This window comes from Dasypus novemcinctus, chromosome 8 (assembly GCF_030445035.2).
Source record: "Dasypus novemcinctus isolate mDasNov1 chromosome 8, mDasNov1.1.hap2, whole genome shotgun sequence".
In the NCBI taxonomy this organism is placed as follows: Eukaryota; Metazoa; Chordata; class Mammalia; order Cingulata; family Dasypodidae; genus Dasypus; species Dasypus novemcinctus.
The window spans coordinates 124,234,755-124,254,047 of NC_080680.1; the positions used below are offsets into that span (position 1 = coordinate 124,234,755).

The following is a 19,293-nucleotide window of genomic DNA, read 5'->3' on the forward strand; positions in this document are numbered from 1 at the left end:
AACACAGGAAGAAATGCTCAACATCACTAAAGATTAGGGAAATGCAAATCAAAATTACATTGAGATATCATTTCATGCCTATCAAAATGGCCACTATTAAAAAGAAAGAGAACTGTAAGTAAGTGCTGGAGAGGATGTGAAGAGATAGGAGCACTTATCCACTGTTGGTGGAATGCCGAACGGAACAGTCACTGTGGAAGACTATTCGGCAGTTCCTAAAAAAGCTGAATATAGAGTTGCCATGTGACCCTGTAATACCATTACTGGGTATATATGCAGAAGAACTGAGAGCAGTGACACAAACAGATATCTGCACACCGATGTTCATAGTGGCATTATTCACGATTGCCAAAAGCTGCAAACAACCCAGGAGTCCATCAATAGACGAATGGATAAACAAACTGTGGTCTACTCACATGACGGAATATTATGCAGCTGTAAGAAGAAATGAAATTGTAAAGCATATGACAACATGGATGAAGCTGGAGGACATTACATTGAGTGAAGCAAGCCAGACACAAAAAGACAAATAGGGAAGTGGGTATGGCTCAACGGATAGAGCTTCCGCCTACCATATAAGAGGTCCAGGATTTGATACTTGATACCCAGGGCCTCCTGGCCCATGTGGAGTGCTGCCGTGTGTGCAAGCTGTGTTGCCCCACATAAGGGTGCCCTCCATGCAAGGAGTGGCCCCTGCACAAGGAGTGCAGCCCCTGTGCAGGAGAGCACACTGGCCAGGAGTCGTGCCGCCCACACAGAGAGCTGATGCAGCAAGATGACGCAACAAAAAACGGACACAGAGACGAGAAAATATGAGATGCAGCAAATTAGGGAGCTGAGGTGGAGCAAGAGAATGATTGCTTCTCTCCCCCTCTAGAAGGTCCCAGCATGGGTTCCCAGTGCCACCTAATGAGAACACAATAGACACAGAAGAACACACAGTGAATGGACACAGAGAGCAGATAATGGGGGGCTGGGGGGTAGGGGTGGGGGGGAGAAACAAGAAAAAAAGAAAAGAAAAGAAAAAAAAAAGGACAAATAATGTATGCCTGTGTTGCTATGAACCAAATATATCGTGAACTATATAGTATGATTTTAAAAAATTAATAGGTATCTAGTCTTTCATTGATATGTAAAAAAGAAAAAAAAAGGTAACTTCATAACAGGGTAACCTATTGGAGGCCACCTCAATCTGCAAATTCAAGAGGTGGTAAGGAAAGATAACCTTGATTCCATTGGGAATTTCAGTTTTCATAAAAAATGGAGAAGATATTTTTAACGGTACTGCTGAAGTAAAATATCTGGTTAATTAACATAATCATAGTTAAGGTGTAAAAGTAAAAAGCAAACTACTAAAATAGTTAAGTTCATTTGTTTGTTATACATTGCATTGGAAGTATTTAGAAAAAAAGTGTAGAAAAATAAAAAATGACATATTACAAAAAAAAAAAAAAAGGAAAAAAAAAGAAAAAAAAGAAATAGCCAATCCCTTACCATCATCGTCATCCTGGTTAGGATTTGGTACATCTTTCAGAATGCTGAAGATTTCATCATTGGTGGCCTTGCTTTTAAATGCAACGGATAAACAGAGGGCAACAGAATGTCCAGGAAGAGAATCTAAACACAGAATGAGAGTGGGAGGAGGTAGATAAGGTTTAAAGTCTATTTAAACAAGTAGTTAAATAACTGAAAAACTTCAACAAAAAAATGATTTCCTTTCAAAATAGAACAGTCTTTATCCCAAGATCAGTATTTAATCTGTACAAAGGAAAACACACTTCCTAGGTCAATAGCTTTTCACTTGAAATAAGGAATAAGAGACAATTCTCATTTCAACATTGCCTTAAGAACACGTAGCTAATTAAAATCCAGAATACAAAGGAGTCAATCTTCCTCAGGGGTGAGGGGCGAGGGGAAAAGTGGATAGGGTTATAAATGCCCTTTCATAGCCCTCAAACCCGGTAAGTTCCACAGTCAAGAATCAAGATACGCTTCTTCATTTTTGCCCGCATCCCCTTCCTCCTCCTCCTTCTCCCTGAAGCAGTGGAAAATAAGCTTGGGCTTGAACAAGGTAGGCTGCCAGCTTCAAAGCTATTTTTCTTTTTTGCTGAGTCTATACAGTCGAATGAGCATAAGCCAGATTCCCAGGCACTGGGAACACACGTTTATGGGCACAGGCTGTGTCTGCCGAGTCCCTGCTGTGTGACAGTGTGCTAGTATATACGGGAAGGTGCCACCACGGCAGTGGGAACACAGCTGTAATGTGGTGGAGACAGAGGTAACAAGTGAACAGCCAGCCTGTCCTGTTGTCACTGTAGGCCAAGTAAGGACAGGCAGGAAACCAATGCTGGGTGTTGTGCCCTGAGGGGATATGCGTCTAGGGTGGAAAACAGGTGAAGAAAAGAATCCCCTGCCACCAAGGAGTCTTCATGCTAGCTGGGAGTGGGGTGGGGGTGGGAGAGTTGAGGGAGGGGAAGAGGAGGGGAAGATATTCACATAATAGCCAGAGAGCATCACAAACGTGCCAGCATTCACAGGGGTGGAGCTGGGCTGGAGCCTAAGACAGCAAGAACTGGCAATGGAAAGGGCATTCCAGACTGGGGTAAGGCCATAAAGCAAGGCAAAGGCAAGAGCAAGGAGGGTGGAAAAACATAAAAGAGGGTGGACCAGGCTGGAGCAGAGTCTATTTAGGAAGACTGAAAACTACCAACGTAGGAACAACTGTTAGGGGGCCTTTGAAGGGCAGGCTGAGCTGTTAGCGCAATCTGCAGTAAAAGCCTGAGCTCCTCAGTATCAATCTGCCTGATGATTCTGAGTCACTCAAGGCAAAACTCAAAACTGGGCCCTTCTAAGGGCTCTTTCAGGAAAGCACAGCGGTGAGGAGCATGGGCTCCTTCGTGGTGAGCTGGGATATGACCTGGACTCCACCACTCGGGAGCAATCTCGCCCCACCTCTACCTCTCTGAGGCTGTTTCCTCATTTTAGCACAGGTATCACATACCTATTTCTCAGAGTTGTTTTGAGGATTAAGTGACAGGATAGTACAGGAATGTACTTGGCATCAAAACTAATGCCCACGGAGGTTTTTTCCCAATAAAGATGATGATAAGTCACTTGACAGCCATGAGAAATACATGCTTTCACTCTAGTAAATTCTGGCTGCAAATCCATCTCACTATCCTTAGCAGCGTATTTAAAATAATGCCACGGACATAACATTGTAAACAGTACCAAAAGAAGAAATGTACAGCCAATAATAATGGATTAGATCACAATGAAATCCTCAGGACAATGACAAAGCAAATAAATCACAAGTGGCTAGTGACAAACAAGCTTTCAAACAGAGGAAAGATAAAGCCCAGGAAAAGGAAGTCCAATTTCTCCACTTGAAGTAGCTGGCTTCAGAGTACTTTTTAAAGGCAGAGGGGTTTATTTTATTTTTTACTTACTGCTACTTTCATCTCCATACTTAAAAATGCAGGTTGGGTTTGCAGGACATAGAGTTGAGAAGGCAGGAGGCACAATATCTAATATACGCTGATGGTATGACAACCTACAATATAGAGAACAACCTCAGAAAACAACTTTGGTCAGTTCCATTCCTCAGTAACACCCCCTTGTTTTGGGGAAATATACAATGGAATGTATAGGGATGGTGGGACATCTTGTCTGCAGCTTGTTCTTAGAAGGTTTAGAAAGAGACCAATATAATGAGTCCAGATATAAGGAAGGAAAAAAAAGAATGTTCAAGTCAATGTGGGTAGATGCTAACTAGGGACTCCAGGTGAACAGGATACAGAGTTCTTTGTACCCCTCTGGCAACTTTCTGTAAATGAAATTATTTCAAAGTATAATATTGGGGAAAAACCCCACAAAATCACATTGGTTGAATTCACATAGAATCCAGACAGCAGAGTTGCCTCGATTTTGTTTAAAAACTGAAATGGAAGAGAGGCAAGTACTTGCAAAGAATGACATCTTGGACATGTTGCAAACAGAGAAGAGAAACAGTTCTCCCAAAAGAAGCCTTGAATGTAGGAGAAAATACTGAACTCACCTCATACACTTTTCCAGGACTTCTCTGACAAACTTTGGTTTGGGACTTTCAGGATCTTGAGTAAGGCAATCTGACCTAATGAGGAAATGTACCCTTATAAGTCCTTGTCCATAATCTGTACTTATACCTGACTTGAACTTAACTACAAATAGTTGCCGTCTACCAAAATTATTTCTCTTATACAAAGTAAGTAAAACATCAAAGAAACTAAATATTTCAGAAGGTGAAGAAGACTGCTTCTATGTTAAAATACCAAGATTTTTTTTTGTTATGATAGACTCCAGAGAAAGGAAAGGTAAGACTTACCAATCTTCCCAGCTCCAACGGAACTGGAAGTTACTTAGATGATGGGAAAACCAATTAATAAACCTACGTGAGAAAACAAGGAAGGGCATGAATGGCTGCAATTTAGAACAGGAAACATACATCATCTTTCACACAGGTAAAACCCTATTTTATGGAAATCATGTAAAGTCTATTTGCTACCTATACTTCTGTCTTCTGTCACCCACCTGTAATTTATCCTCAAAGAAGAACAGTTTGCTACTTACTCCTTTTAACAGTGCTGTCCTTCTAGAGTGCAGAGATAACCTGTGAATGCCTGCTTTGTGCCGGGTACCTTATATATGTTTATATAATTTAATTCTCACAACTTCGAAGGAATTTGTTAATTACCCATGTAAGAGCAAAAAACCAAGGCAAAAAAAAAAAATGAAAGAAAGGTAAAACATCTTTCAAACAGCAGAGTCTCTCATCATTACACCACAAACAGGTTTTACCATTGTGGCCACTTTTCCTCCTCAAACTACAGCTGATCTTCAACTAGACAAGGAACAACTTCATATCTTGTTATAATGCTGTAAACTTTTTAAGAGCACAATATGTATCTGCTGAATGAATGGCCTAATGCAGATGCCCAACACAACTAGCTGCTTTATTAATTACAGTGGAAAAAATTCATATAACATACTTTCCTAAAGCATGTCACCCATATATCCATAATTTCAATCACTAAAATTACTCAAGTTTACAAGCCAGTGACACAGGATAGCCCTTATTAATGATTTTCAGATATGGAATTTAAACGACAGGCAAGAAAGACCATGGAAACTGAGATCTTCAATACCTGTCCTGATCTGATACAGACAGAGGTAAGAGAGAAGACAAGCTAACAAAGGCGACCACAAGGACTTCCCTCCAAGCTGGGAGGCATGTATCTACGGATGCAAACCTAATGTGGACTCTTGTATAAACTTAGAGTCGTAAAAACTACAGGTTTGAAAAACTTTTTATGTAGATGCTAGTGGTTTTAGAAGCACGTTTTACCTATAAATAAAACATGTATTTATATAATAAGTACATTGTATTAGACTCTTCTACATAAGGGTTAGCCTACAACCTATTTTAAAGGCTTAACATACCCAATTACAGAGGAAAACATAAATCTATATCAAAGCACCAAACATGAAATAAACAGTATGAATGGAATTAAAACTTTAGCATGGGCATCATTTCATTTCAATGTCAGCCTAGAAAATGTAATATCACATTACAACAAGTATGAGTATTGTTTTTACAAAGGATTATTTTTGGGATACAAAAAAAATCAACTTGGAAATTCCTGAGGCAGCAAAAGGTCCTGGTGATCAAATTCTTTTTTAAGTCACCGGGAGAAGCTGGTAATAGCTGGCATGGAAATAAAGCAATTCCCATACCTGTCCACACATGTAGTATTCATTGTGTCCAATCGCATGTACAACATTTCAGTTGCCTGTGCAAGCTGAGAATTTGAAGATAAGGAAAACAATTCTCTACCCTTCTACAAAATGTGATAGAAAAAAAATTGCTACAAGTCTTTATCATCACAACAGTGTTCTTCTCATGTCATTAGATTTGATCTGTATACACAGTTGAAATCAAGATTATGTTTATCACCCCCACTAAAACTTCCCCACGCTCCTCTGTAATTCTTGACCCCTCTCTTCTGCTTTCTGCCGCGTCCCCAAGCAAACACGGGTGTGCTGTCCTAGATTCATTTGCATTTTCTAATATTTTATGTCAATGCAAATACATGGTATGGATTATCATCTGTCTGGCACCTTTCACTCTGCATAATTACTTTGCAGTTCCTTCATGTTGCATGCATCTAAAACTCGTTCCTTTTTATTGCTGATATTCCATTGTATGGATACACCACAACTGGCGGAAATATTTAGGTTACTCTTTTTCAGCCAGGCCAAGAATAGATTAAATTTAAAAACAAAGAAAAGGATACGACTTGGGGTAGGGAGCCAGGCTGAAGTTTGCAAAGTTCAATAAGAAGTGTCGTGTACATCACGTCAATGTGAGAGGGTGATGGAAGTTGAAACAGCTCTGCAAAGATTACCTAGAAAAGAATCAAGAGGCAGATCCAACAGTCATCTAAGTATGCACTTTTACTGTCTGAAAGACCTTAACATTCTAAACCTAAACTTCATGGTATTCACAGGGAAAACAGAATTATTTTTTTCAGCTTTATGATTATGATCTTTCAGACAAAGATCTGTAAGTGAACACTTGTAATGAAAATTTCTTCTCTTGGCCAAATAAGAGTTTGCAAGATCAATTATTTGGTGCATACTTCCAGAGAACCACGCAACTAAATTCCAAGCTTGGAAGTGTCAAAGCTGATTTAGGGAAGTGCAGTTTACTGAGGGACTCAGCAGATCCATTATAATTTCACTGCTACGAGTTTTAAGAACCCTTATCAGAGTCTGAGGCTGGGAAACAGAAAAAAGTTAAGACACTTCACACTGCTACACCTAACTCTAAATTGCCCAGAAATCTTTCCAAGACCCTAAGATTTCTCTACAATGCCTCAGGTTCAGAAACTTCTGCTTCCATCCTCCTGTTATAATTTGTGACCCACTGATCTAGAATTCTAAAGCTCTGGTCTGTATTCCATCATCTTGACCCTCTTAACTCCTGGAATTTAATCTGATGAATTTCTACACATTTCTTCAAACTTAAAAAATCTGACTTACATTTTGCATTGCAATTGATATGTCAATGAGTCAAGTTCACAACCTAAGCGTATTTTCAGTTTTGTAAAGATAGACATATGCAGTACTTTTAAAAGTGTATTCTCAAAACCATGCAAATGCAATACGAATAAAAAGTGAATCAAAGTAATATATGATAACCCATGCCCTTTCTTTTTCATGAAGGAATATGCAGTATACAAGGTGTGTAACTATGCTATTTATATCATCCTTTTGCATGAGTTAATATGAGGTGAAAAGCATTTCCATTCTTCCTAATTGCAAACTGCTTCGCTGTTTTGATTTCTAAAAAATAAATAGGGATTTCTACTTATCCCTACCTTATGATAAAGGAATAATACACTAGTCAGGAGCATGCTAGTAATAAGGTGCCAGAGCAACACAAATATAGGTTATCTACCTAAAGTAATACAATATTTTAAACTATTTAAGCCACTCATACATTGGTAAGTGAACAATGTATTGACAGAGCTAGAGGTAACTACATTATCCACGGTAACTACCCATGAATAAAGTCATACTATGTAAATAATTTATAGGCAACTCAAAATTCCATTTGGCTACTGGTTTCAACCTTCTCTTTTCTCATTACTAACATGGCTAACAGAGCACCAAAACTGACAGCAATTTCCTTGCTCCTCTGTTAATTTTTAGTGCCTGACAAGTAGCAAGGAAAAAAAAAAGGCCAAGAGTTGATTGCACTTTGAAGTCAAAAGAGATTCTGAACTCAGGACAAGGCTGCCGTGGAGTGCGTACCTCAACGATGTGGTAGTTGAGGGGGATCTTGCTCTTCCCAGGGTAGCTCACAAGCTGGGCGGCACTACGGAAGGGAAGTGCAGTTCAATAAGGACACAAAGACACACGACCCATCAGACAGGCAGGTTCAAAAGCAGTGGATTCAGACATAGGGAAGGAAGCCTCTTCTGAAACGTCCATTTCAGTTGTGTCGTTTAACTATGGCACAAATTATTCGACCACATGGAAAATCTCTAATGCCTTCAAAATTCTTTGAACGATAAAGAGGTGTCTCAAATGGTAATACTGAAGCAGCATATTCAGATCTACTTTAACTCTAACAAGTTTTAATAGGGAGATTGCACCCCAAATACTAGGATTCCTTTCCATCTTAAAACTTAAACCAAAACTTTCCAAGGTCTTAGAAAGAGCCTGCATTCTATGCACATTATTTTAATGTACCCAGAAAGGCAGTATTTGAAGGTGAAAACTAGAACACCAGAAAGTAAAGCAAGTGTTTTTAGAGATTGGTCATAGCAAGACAGGGAGTCAGGAGAGAGATTTTCTTACACTCTTCACATAATAATATTTTGCTCTTACCAAATCCTAAAACTTGCTGCTTTTTCTGCCCTCTAAAAATACCATGTAAACACTCTTACCAAGTCTTCCTTTCCTTCCAATGGGACTTAATGATGCAGTGAAGATTCTCTTCTATTACAAATCTTTCAATTGAATGGCTACCTGGCATAACAGGTCCCTGGATGAAAACCAAAATGTATACACTTAAAGATCTAAAATAACATTTCCTTTCATTTATTCAACAAGTTATCTGAGAGCTTTTGGATGCTGGTAATTAAAAAGTTCTGAAGTGTTAAAAGTTCTGTTTTTCCATTAAATTCCTTTGTTATGCTCATTTACATCTACAATAAAATTAGAATGTCGCTTTGGTGTTTCCTGCCACTATATCCCACACTGTGCTGCCATTACCCACCTCACATACCAATTGTTACAGGAAACAAATCAAAGTATTTTTGTATATTAACGGCCCTGTCCTGACTGACTTTTTAACCATAAGACTGGATTACTTCCATAATAAACATGGGGAGGGGGGAAATTCTATTTCCAACACCATAAATACATAAATACTTATGCATCTATTAGAAGATCTATTGTTTTAAAAAGGTTACAAAATACTTACATGATATGTTTAATGTTTTAAGTATACGCATAACAAACATGTTTAAAGAGTAGACAACAGATTGTTAATGACTTTGAGGTGATTTTTACTGTATTCTTTATTCTTCTCTATAGTTTTGACATCTTTTTGATAAACATTAACAAAACATTCTGAGGGAATAAATACCTCATTTAATTATGCTCCTCTGGCAACATCAGTCTTAAATATAAATAGCACAGGAGAAAGATTAAGGGTCCACTTAGTCCCCTTTATGCAAAAAAAACACCTAATCACAAAGACTTTCCCAGCCTCAGATGTAAATTAGACTTCCAGTTAGACACACCTACTTAGGCCACTACACGGTGTTGATTGAAACGCTTATTTTCACTAGTCCTAAGCACTTTACCAAGGACAGAAAAAAGAAGGTAGGAGAAAGAAAACTCAAATTTGCTCCTCAGGGGATATTTGGCAATATCAAGACATTTTTGGTTGTTCCAGCCAGAGGGGGAGGGAGAGAGGGAGTGCTATTGTCATTTAGAGGGCAGAGGTGAGGCCTGTTGTTAGGCCCCAACAAAGAGTCACCCCGCCCAAATGTGGGTGGTACCAAAGTGGAGAAACACTGCTGGAGGCTGGCCACGGTGTGCTAAGCAGCAGGTATGGGACCTCAGCCAGGCAGCCACTGGGCCTGCTGCCCACCTTGGAAAGGCGAGACAGCTGTATAAAGGCAGAGGTGGAAAAGAATGAAAGCACAGTTCAAAGTAAAAAGTTTTTATGAAATAGCAACATCAAAATTATACATTTTCTTTAATTGTTGAAGTATAATGACTGCCTGCTACCTTATGTCAAAATAAAGACTACATATATTTCAAAACCACAGTCAGCTTATACTAATTTTTTAAATTAAAAATACTTTTAATATTTGTTTTAAAATAATCACATAACATGAACAATAACTTAAATCAGTTCTAAGGACTGGAGAAGAGAAATCTCTAAAAGTAATTTTTAAAAATATATAAATATTTATATTTACAAAATATAACTAATAGAAGCTAACAATTATGGAGCATTTGTTTGGTGTCAGGCATTGCTCTATGCATTTTATGTGTATTAAAATTTTAATACTAATAAATTAAGAAGCACATACTATTATTATTCTTTTAGGAAACTAAGGCAAGTGGCTCACTTGAGATCACACAGCTAGTATCTGGCTAAGCCAGAATTAATACCCAAACTGAAAAAAAAAAAGAAAAAAAAAGAAATTAAAAAAATAAAACCCAAAATGATCTGGCTCTGGAGCCTACGCCCTTAACCGGCACATGATGCTGTCTCTTTATCTATTTATAACACTAAATATAACCCATTGCATAATGAGATGATACCATTCACTGAAATAAAATACTAACTTCATTGGCATCCACCTTCTTAGATAATAACTCAAAACTGAAATCCATTACACCACAGGAGTAATTCAAGCAAGAGTGAACCGTAAGTGCAATGCAACATGGACCCTTTGATTGGTCACATACCTCAGGATCATCTGTGTAATCAAACATTCTAAAGATAACCCGTGGCATCGGGTACACAGAATCTTCCGTGTGAGGAGGTGGAGTAAAAGGAGGCAGGTTGTGCTGAAGTGCTTCACACAGGATGCTGTCAAAGGCAAGATAAGGTCTTAGGATGTGCCGTTCCTGCCAGCGATCCTTTTTCAATTTCTGAATCTGGGCCCACAGGCAATCTAAATACTGAAGACAGATTAATTTTTAATAATTAATATGTAGTATGAGGCTAAAAAAAAACATTTTGACTAGACAAAAGCTAAAACCATTACCCTCTAAAATACAGGATACAAAAGTAAGCTCACTTGCAATGAAATAAGGTACAAAGGAATGGTGTGAAGCTTTTGCTTTAATTACTTGCTTTATAAAGTATATCTATTTGGGGTTGTTCTGTATTACCTTCTCAAATCTGACATTTAAAAATAAAAAATACATCAACCCTATGATATTGTAATTCCAGACAACAAAGGAATGTTTTTTCAATTACAATCTAATGTTTATTAAAAGCCCATTCTATGCCTAGGGCTATGATGAACTGGAGCCCGGACATGAGATGTGGGAACCTAACCAAAGTGTTGAGATGGAAAGATGTGAATAAGTTACAAAGAGGAAACGGACTTTGGCCCAGTGGTTAGGGCGTCCGTCTACCATATGGGAGGTCAGCGGTTCAAACCCCGGGCCTCCTTGACCCGTGTGGAGCTGGCCGTGCGCAGCGCTGATGCGCGCAAGGAGTGCCGTGCCACGCAAGGGTGTCCCCCGCGTGGGGGAGCCCCACATGCAAGGAGTGCGCCCATGAGGAGAGCCGCCCAGCGTGAAAAGAAAGAGCAGCCTGCCCAGGAATGGCGCCGCCCACACTTCCCGTGCCGCTGACGACAACAGAAGCGGACAAAGAAACAAGACGCAGCAAATAGACACCAAGAACAGACAACCAGGGGAGGGGGGGAAATTAAATAAATAAATAAATCTTTAAAAAAAAAAAAAAAAGTTACAAAGAGATGAATTCTATTGAAGAATTGACTGTGTTTGTATCCCAGGAGATTGAAATCATTTACCTCCTCTTGTGGATGTGGTTTATCAGCAGTCCATACTTGTAGCATGGGTACATGAGTCTTCTGGCGTCTCCTAAAGAGAAAAATGAAAATCTAAATTTAGGCTTTTAAAAGTCTGAAAAGCCCAGTCATTTTCATAATTAATAAATAGCTAATTAAAGCCCTGAAATAACATTTTTTACCATCAGATTGGCAGATAGCAAAATTTTTGATAATGTACTGTATTGCCAAGATGGGGGCAAACAGGTAGGCTCAAACGCTGTCAGCAGAGGGATTAGTGGGTATAATTTCTTTGGAAGGCAACAAGACTAGATCTCTCAAAATTAACTGTTCAGACCCTGCAAGCCAACAATGCCACTTCTACCTATTCACATTCCCCACAAACACACTTGCGCATGGTCACAAAGACATGTGTACAAGGCTATTTAGCACAACATTGCTTATAAGGGCGAAAGACGGAAGAAACCTGAATGTCCAACAACAGGGACTGGTTAAAGAAACCACAGTCCACTACAGCAGTGGAATGCCACGCAGGTGCGACAACCAGTGAGGTAGGCTACATACTTTTATGCAACAAAATCCAAGTCACAGTAAGGGGAACAATGCAACGAACAGAACAGTGTGATTAAAGTGCTATCATTTGTATAAAAAAGGGGAAAGCCATTTATTCAAATGCTAGTTAGTATATTTACCCTCTGCTCTGAAAGATATGGAAGAAACAATTAACAATGGTTAGTTAACTTCAGGAGAGGGGAACTTTATAATAAGAACCAAAGGCAAAAGGAGGTTTATTTTTTTTCTTCACATTCTTTTGTGAACACGATTTTTTTTTGAACCAGCACAACTTTTCTGTTAAGAATCTATTAAAAGAAAATGAAACTTGTGACAAATAATCTGACAAATATTATGAGATGCTTTACCATTACCATGCTGCCTGGTAGGAAGGAATACCTTTACTCACAAGGCCTATTATTAGTATCACATCTAACAAGAGAAATAAATTAAGCTTTGACACTAGCTTTGAAGTAGGAAATAGGAAAACATGGGACTATTTTAACTGAAATGTGCCATATTCCTCAAATAGTGTGGGCTGGTGTGGGAGGTTAAGAACCACTCTTTTAAGGGCTTGGTGTAGGATTAAACCCAGACTGCGCGTGCTAGGGCAGTGGTTCTGTCTGTGGAATATTTAACGACATACATGTCCAAACTACTCTCCAAACTGTGTGGCTCAGAAGGTGGGCCTGGGGAGGGCAGGTGTGTCTCCACACACTAATATCTGAGAACCCATTGTTTTTATTATAAAGTTCCCCTCTTCTGAAAAATCACATGCTTTATTCTTGTTGCACACATATACAAAAGCAGCTTAAATGAAGCCATGTTACCAACTCCTTTGCACTGGCGAAGTAAGAAAACACACTTGAGCACTTAGAAGTCTCAGTGGATTGTGACAGTAGGGAATGAGGTTACCTAGACACTGTCTTCAGAAACGCTATGGCTTATCTGTGAGGAACGAAACTTAAAGAGTATCACTAACAGACAAAATATAAAACGCTTATTTTGGCAGTGTATTAGTCAGCCAAAGGGGTGCTGAAGCAAAATACCAGAAATTGGTTAGTATTACTTGAGGTAGGAGCTTACACATACCAGGCCACAAAGCTTAAGTTATTCCCCTCACAAAGTCTATTTTCACATGTTGGAGCAAGATGGCTGACGATGCCTGCGAGGTTCAGGATTCCTGGGTTCTTCTCTTCCAGAGTCATGCTTCTCTCTGGGTTCAGGGTTCCTCTCTTCCCAGGGCTTGCTTCTTCCTGGGCTCAGGGTTCCTCTCTTCCTGGGGCTGGCTTCTGTTTCCTCTGTGAGCTTACTTCCTGGTGCTCCAGCTTCAGGCTTCAGCATCAAACTCCAACATCAAAAACCCCAACTCGGTACTATGCCATGCCTTTTATCAGTGAGTCCCCACCCACCAAGGGATGGGACTCAAGGCCCTAAAGACATGGCCCAATCAATGGCTAATCATAACTTAATCATGCCCAGCTACAGACCAGATTACAAACATAATCCAACATCTATTTTTGGAATTCATAACCATATCAAACTACTACACTCCACCTTCTGAACTCCAAAAAGACATTATAATATTCAAAAAAACTTTAAATCAGTAACAATGCAAGTACTAAATCATATCACAATCAATTTAAAGAAATAGTTTGTCTTGGGGCAAAGTCCTGTCTGCTATAGGCCTCTGAAACTTACAAAACTATCTGTTTCCATTACACAAATGGACAAAGGAGAAACATTTTCATTAAAATACGGAGAAACTGGGAAGGAAACATGAGTCAGGGGTCCTCTACAGTTCAGTAAACCTGCAGGACATCTTCCATTTAATTTCAGTTTGAAAGTCATTCTTAAGAGGATGGTTTCTTTTCCTTGGTGCCTTATGGGAACCCACCCTTTCCACATGCTTGCCCAACAGCCATTTTCTTGATTCTACCCTCATCTAGTATCTGGGTGTCGACCAAGCTCCAGACCTCAACCTCCAAGTGTTGGGGTGACTGCCACACTTTACCCAATCTTTGGGTTAGAGTCTTAACCCCCTTAGTACAGTGATGTGAAGACAACATTCTGCCTAACTTTGGCAAACAGGCTCAACCCACTCAGAGCAACGAGTTGACCACCTGGCGTTCCTTTAACCTATGGCATGCAGGCTCAACTCTCTCAGAGCAACAAGTTGATCATCTGGCCTTCCCTACTCCATGAGGGACAGGTCCACCTGTCTCAGACCTGTAGGATGTTGACCATAACCACCATAATCCTTGGGGAATGTGTTCCACCCTCTCTGTACCCTGGGGTGGCAAAACTCTCCCAGAACATCAGGTAGGAGCATCCACCCTCTTCAACTGCTCATGCAAACTCACCCTCTCTGTACACATGGGTGGGGTTCCTCTCTTGGCCCAAGTTGATGTCTTAATTCCAGATCTCAGCTTCCATGGTTTTTCTCTTAAAGCTATGTCTCCTTCAATCTCTCCTTTCCATGTCCTTTTTAGTCCAAGTGACAGTGGTTTTGTTCATATAGCTCTCTCAAAAACCTTGTTGGTTTAGTATGCAAGAAGCAGGGGTCCAAGACATCAGACAGCAAGACATTCCACAAATCTTTCTGTGATAACTGCATCTTCAATCCTGATTTACAAGTTCCAAATTTAGTTAAGTCCTCAAATGGGGCACTATCATCTGGGAGCTTCATTTCCAGAGGCTTAGATTTTCCAGAATCAGTTTCTGTTTTCTTTGTGCCCAACAGTTCAGTCCTCAGCTTATCTCTCTCATCTAGCATTTTGCTATAAGCTGCAAGGAGAAGAGAAGCTGCGTTCAAGTTTACTTTGGAAAGTTCTTTGGCTAAATGCCCAGGCTCACCATTTTTAAATTCTGCCTTCCATAAAACACCAGGAGTTAATCTTGCTAAGTTCTCTGCGACTTTAAAACATGGATCGCCTTTCTTCTGATTTCCAATAATAGTCTCACCATTTATTTCTAAGGCATCATAAAAAGTCTCTTTAGCATCCATATTTCTATCGATAGTCTCTTCAAAGCACTGAAGATCTTTTCTTCCAAGCATCTCACAATTTCTCCAAAAAATATCCCTTACCCATTTATAAAACTGTTCTAGCATTTTGTTAATTGCAAAAGCACTTTTCCACTCCTCAGTACCAAACTCTGTATTAGTCAGCCAAAGGGGTGCTGATGCAGTATACCAGAAATTGGTTGGTTTTTATAAAGGGTTATTTATTTGGGATAGAAGCTTACAGATACCAGGCCATAAAGCACAAGTTACCTCCCTCACCAAAATCTATTTTCATGTGCTGGAGCAAGATGGCTGCCAATGTCTGCGAGGGTTCAGGCTTCCTGGGTTCCCCTCTTCCAGGGTCTTGCTTCTGTCTGGGTTCAGGGTTCCTCTCTTCCCAGGGCTTGTTTCTTCCTGGGTTCAGGGTTCCTCTCTTCCTGGGGCTTGCTTCTGCTTCCTCTGTGAGCTTGCTTCCCAGGGTTCCAGCTTAAGGTTTCAGCATCAAACTCCAACATCAAAACCCCCAACTCTGTCCTTTGCCATGCCTTTTATCAGTGAGTCCCCACCTACCCAGGGGTGGGGGCTCAACGCCCTAATGATATGGCCCAATCGAAGCCCTAAACGTCACTTAATCACACCCAGGTACAGACCAGATTACAAACATAATCCAATATCTATTTTTGGAATTCATAACCACATCAAACTGCTAAAGGCAGATAGGCTTTACTTAAATAACAAAGAATCCTCACTTAAGATAGTTTTCAGTGTTCGCAAAGATGCGGTCCATCTCTGCATCTTTCTTCTCATACAACTCCTTTCCAACCCAGGGCAAAGATGACAGGAACGCATACACATACCAATCCCGTCGTACCTACAGAAAGAATTTTGAAAAAAGTTAAGATTAAAATATGTGTTATTCAATTTGTATTTTATCTACTCTTGAGTAAAATCCCATGGAAAATGAAGAGGGGCTAAGGAAGACATCGGGCTCATTCAGAGCATGTCTAGACATGCAGTCCTAACCAGACAGGAGCACTGGGATTAAAACACAGCTGTCATGCAAAACCACCAGCATGCCAGCTGCCCTACCTTCAGTCATGAAGAATGTATATAGCATGGAAGTCTGCTATTTTAATGTCTGTTTTTTATTACTAAAGGTTACCAGTGAACATGTATTCCTGCTATATGGATACAATTCAGTATAAGAATTTCTTACCTGAGGAACATCTTCTTCTTGAGTTACACTTACAAAATTTTCAAACATAGCAACCATGGATGGGGCAGCTATTACATGACAATTCACAAGATCAGATAAAAAACGGACCTGTTGGAGAAACAATTTTTGCTATTAAATCTAAATGCTGTCCTTTATGATAAAGTACAAATCAAAGCCATTTGGAATTATCTACACCAGGGGTCCAAAAAACAATAATCCAAGGGCTAAATCCACCTTGCTGCCTGTGCTTTATGTTTTGTATAGCCTATGAACTAAGAATGAGTTTCAGATTTTTAAATGCTTAGACAGAAAATCAAAAGATATTTATGGCATATAAAAATTAAAACAAAATTTCATTTACTGTAAAAAATCTTTTCTTGGAGCACAGCCATGGTCATGGTTATATTTTGTCTATGGCTGTTTTTGCACTGTGATGACAGAGCTAAGCAGCTGTGACCGAGACTGTATAAAGGAGAGGAATCTGTGAACTTAAAGGGTTCTATGCTATGCGACACTATACTACTGTATGAACCCAGACTGTAAAATAGTGTGGCTACTTCAGCGTACAATCCTTTTTTCCATTTGGCTGTGAATAAACTTTCAGTGGACTGTAAGAACTGGAAATTACTCAAGACATATCTCTTGCATGTCCTTTGTGTGCCTCCGGGAGGCACTACTGAAGTCCCTGTAGTTGGGCGCTCACAGTCTAGTGGGATAAACACCCTCTCAACCCAAAGGGATAACTTTTGTTCTAAAAGACAAATTAAAAAGTGTCCTAGGAATTCTGACAAAGGAAGGAGGGAAAGCATCATAAAGGAGGTAACAATTGGGTTAGGTCATAAAGTAACCTCAAGTGGAGATCAAGAGAACATCCTAAGCAGAGGGAGTTCAAAAACAAGGTGTGTTCAGGCACCTGCAAGTCATTTTCATATGGCTGGAGGGTGTATGGGAGGCAAGGATGGAGAAGCAGATTGAAGCAATAAGGAAGGATCAGGCTAAGGAGTTCAGACTTAATTCTATAGCCTGATGGTGTCCAAACCTTTCTGTGTATCAATAAAAAAGAATTTCATCACATACCTCCAACACATGTGTATTTATTTTTAGTACACACTGGACCACTGTCAATCTATGTACTCAAATATTAGTAAAGCTTAACTCCATTTTCAAGATAAATAAGAGTCCTAATATTTATTTCCTGCATTGTCAGTGAATATCTTGACACCAGGCTTTGAAGACTGCCCACAGCAGATAATAGGAAGGAACTGAGGGTTTTAATGAGCAAACACGAATAGAGCTGAGTCATAAGAAGATGACTCTGGTGCCACTGTCGAAGACAGGGGAGAACACAGATGCAAAAAGAGGAGTTAGGAGGTGGTAGAAGAGAAGGGGATGAACCACACCAGGGCGCTGGAGACAGAAGAGGAGAGGGAGGCAGAACTGAAAGGACTTGGGTGCTGCTTACAGTAGGAGGAGGAGGGAAGACAAAAATTAACTCGCAGGTTTCTGGGTGGGTTACCCAGCAGCCAGTGGTCACTGTGTATGGCTTGAGGACAGAGGAAAGGAGGTATGATTTACGCATTAGAGACTTCCAGGTAAGACACTCAGGGCTCCCCAAGTAGCCTCTGGAATACAGGCCTGGAGCTCAGGAGAAAAGCTGAGGCTGGAGATACGGATTACAGACTTGAGAGGTCATGAAAATAAAGGTAGTTTCTAAGCTACAAGAGTTAAAGCTACAAGCTACAAGAGTTAAACTCCAGGGAGTTTTTTAAAGAGAAGCAAAGCAGGACAGAACCCCAGGAAAGAGATAAATTTAAAGGGCAAAGGAAGATGACGCAGGAAAAGGAGACTCAGAAATAGAAGGAAGGTAAGAGAAGGAGGTCCTGAAAAAAGAAAGTGTCATAGAAACCAAGGGTGGGGAAAGAAGTGCGAAGAATCACAGGCTGCAGGAGGTTAACTAAGACTGAGAGACAACAAGCCACTGAACTTGGTAATGAGCTCTGCTCTGAAAGGAGCAGCTGTTGATGGGGGGTAGGAGGGTGCATTTCAAGAGAAACTCATTGTGGTTCACCTTCTCCCTCCATCCCAACACTCAGTTCTAATACACACAAAAAGTAACTTACCAAATACACAGCTTCATTATAGTTGTTTGCTTTCAGTGATTCTTTAAGTTGACGAATCATGGCTTCTACAAATTCTCCACCAAAGTTATAATTCCTGGCATTCAGCAGTCCAACTAATGTTGTATAAATTGTCAACTTCTCAGGTAACAGACGTGCACTGATTTGAGAACCCAGTACAACGAGAAAACCCCAGAACAATGGCATTAAGTTAAGTTGCTGAACTGAAGAGTATATAAACCTTTGATCATTTCAACAACTTTAGAACAGGATTTACTCTCGGCTACACTTTTAAAACAACTTCAGAAAAGGCGTAAAAGCCAGAGTTGCAGACATTGCCACCTCGCAAGTTTTCATGTAAATGTGAGTTAGTTAATCCAAGAGTATTAAGAAAGTGAAACACTAATTGTGAAGTTTTCCAACTGAAGTGAATGGAACTAATGCTAGATCAGTTTTTCTTCAAGTGTGTTTCATGGAACTGAATGGCAGTTTCATAGAACATGGTTTCCATGGCCAAGTATCTGGGAAATGCTGGGTCAAACAAGATTCTTAAAGACAGAATCATTAAGGGGAGATGCAGCATTCACTGTTTCTAAACTTAGTTATTAACCAACTGTCATGGGACCAAATTCTACTTTGAGAAAGACTATTCTAATTGCTTAGAAAAGATGCAGAATTAGCAACAGTTTCAACTGTTGAATTCTTAACATGGTACACTGATAAAGTAAGATTTCTTTACTCCTCAGTGTGCCTGCTCCAAGTATGTCAATTTTCATTAAAGTTATTTAA

General features: G+C 39.8%; 1 protein-coding gene across 4 annotated transcripts in view; it reads right to left on the reverse strand.

The window, feature by feature from the left end:
- NCBP1 (nuclear cap binding protein subunit 1) overlaps positions 1–19,293 on the reverse strand; it is a 44,043-nt gene that overhangs the window by 16,202 nt on the left and 8,548 nt on the right. For all 4 annotated transcript variants that reach the window (XR_188013.5, XR_011649513.1, XM_004453962.5 and 1 more), the window contains exons 4-16: positions 18,508–18,664; positions 16,388–16,495; positions 15,921–16,042; positions 11,619–11,688; positions 10,537–10,752; positions 8,493–8,590; positions 7,855–7,918; positions 6,333–6,443; positions 5,773–5,837; positions 4,364–4,426; positions 4,058–4,132; positions 3,450–3,553; positions 1,495–1,617 (exon numbers count right to left, since the gene is read on the reverse strand). Coding sequence is in view for 2 of the 4 variants with exons in the window: in XM_004453962.5 (XP_004454019.1) it covers positions 1,495–1,617; positions 3,450–3,553; positions 4,058–4,132; positions 4,364–4,426; positions 5,773–5,837; positions 6,333–6,443; positions 7,855–7,918; positions 8,493–8,590; positions 10,537–10,752; positions 11,619–11,688; positions 15,921–16,042; positions 16,388–16,495; positions 18,508–18,664 (1,376 nt within the window). In the remaining 2 variants the exon portion in view is untranslated. The remainder of the gene's footprint in view (positions 1–1,494; positions 1,618–3,449; positions 3,554–4,057; positions 4,133–4,363; positions 4,427–5,772; positions 5,838–6,332; positions 6,444–7,854; positions 7,919–8,492; positions 8,591–10,536; positions 10,753–11,618; positions 11,689–15,920; positions 16,043–16,387; positions 16,496–18,507; positions 18,665–19,293) is intronic.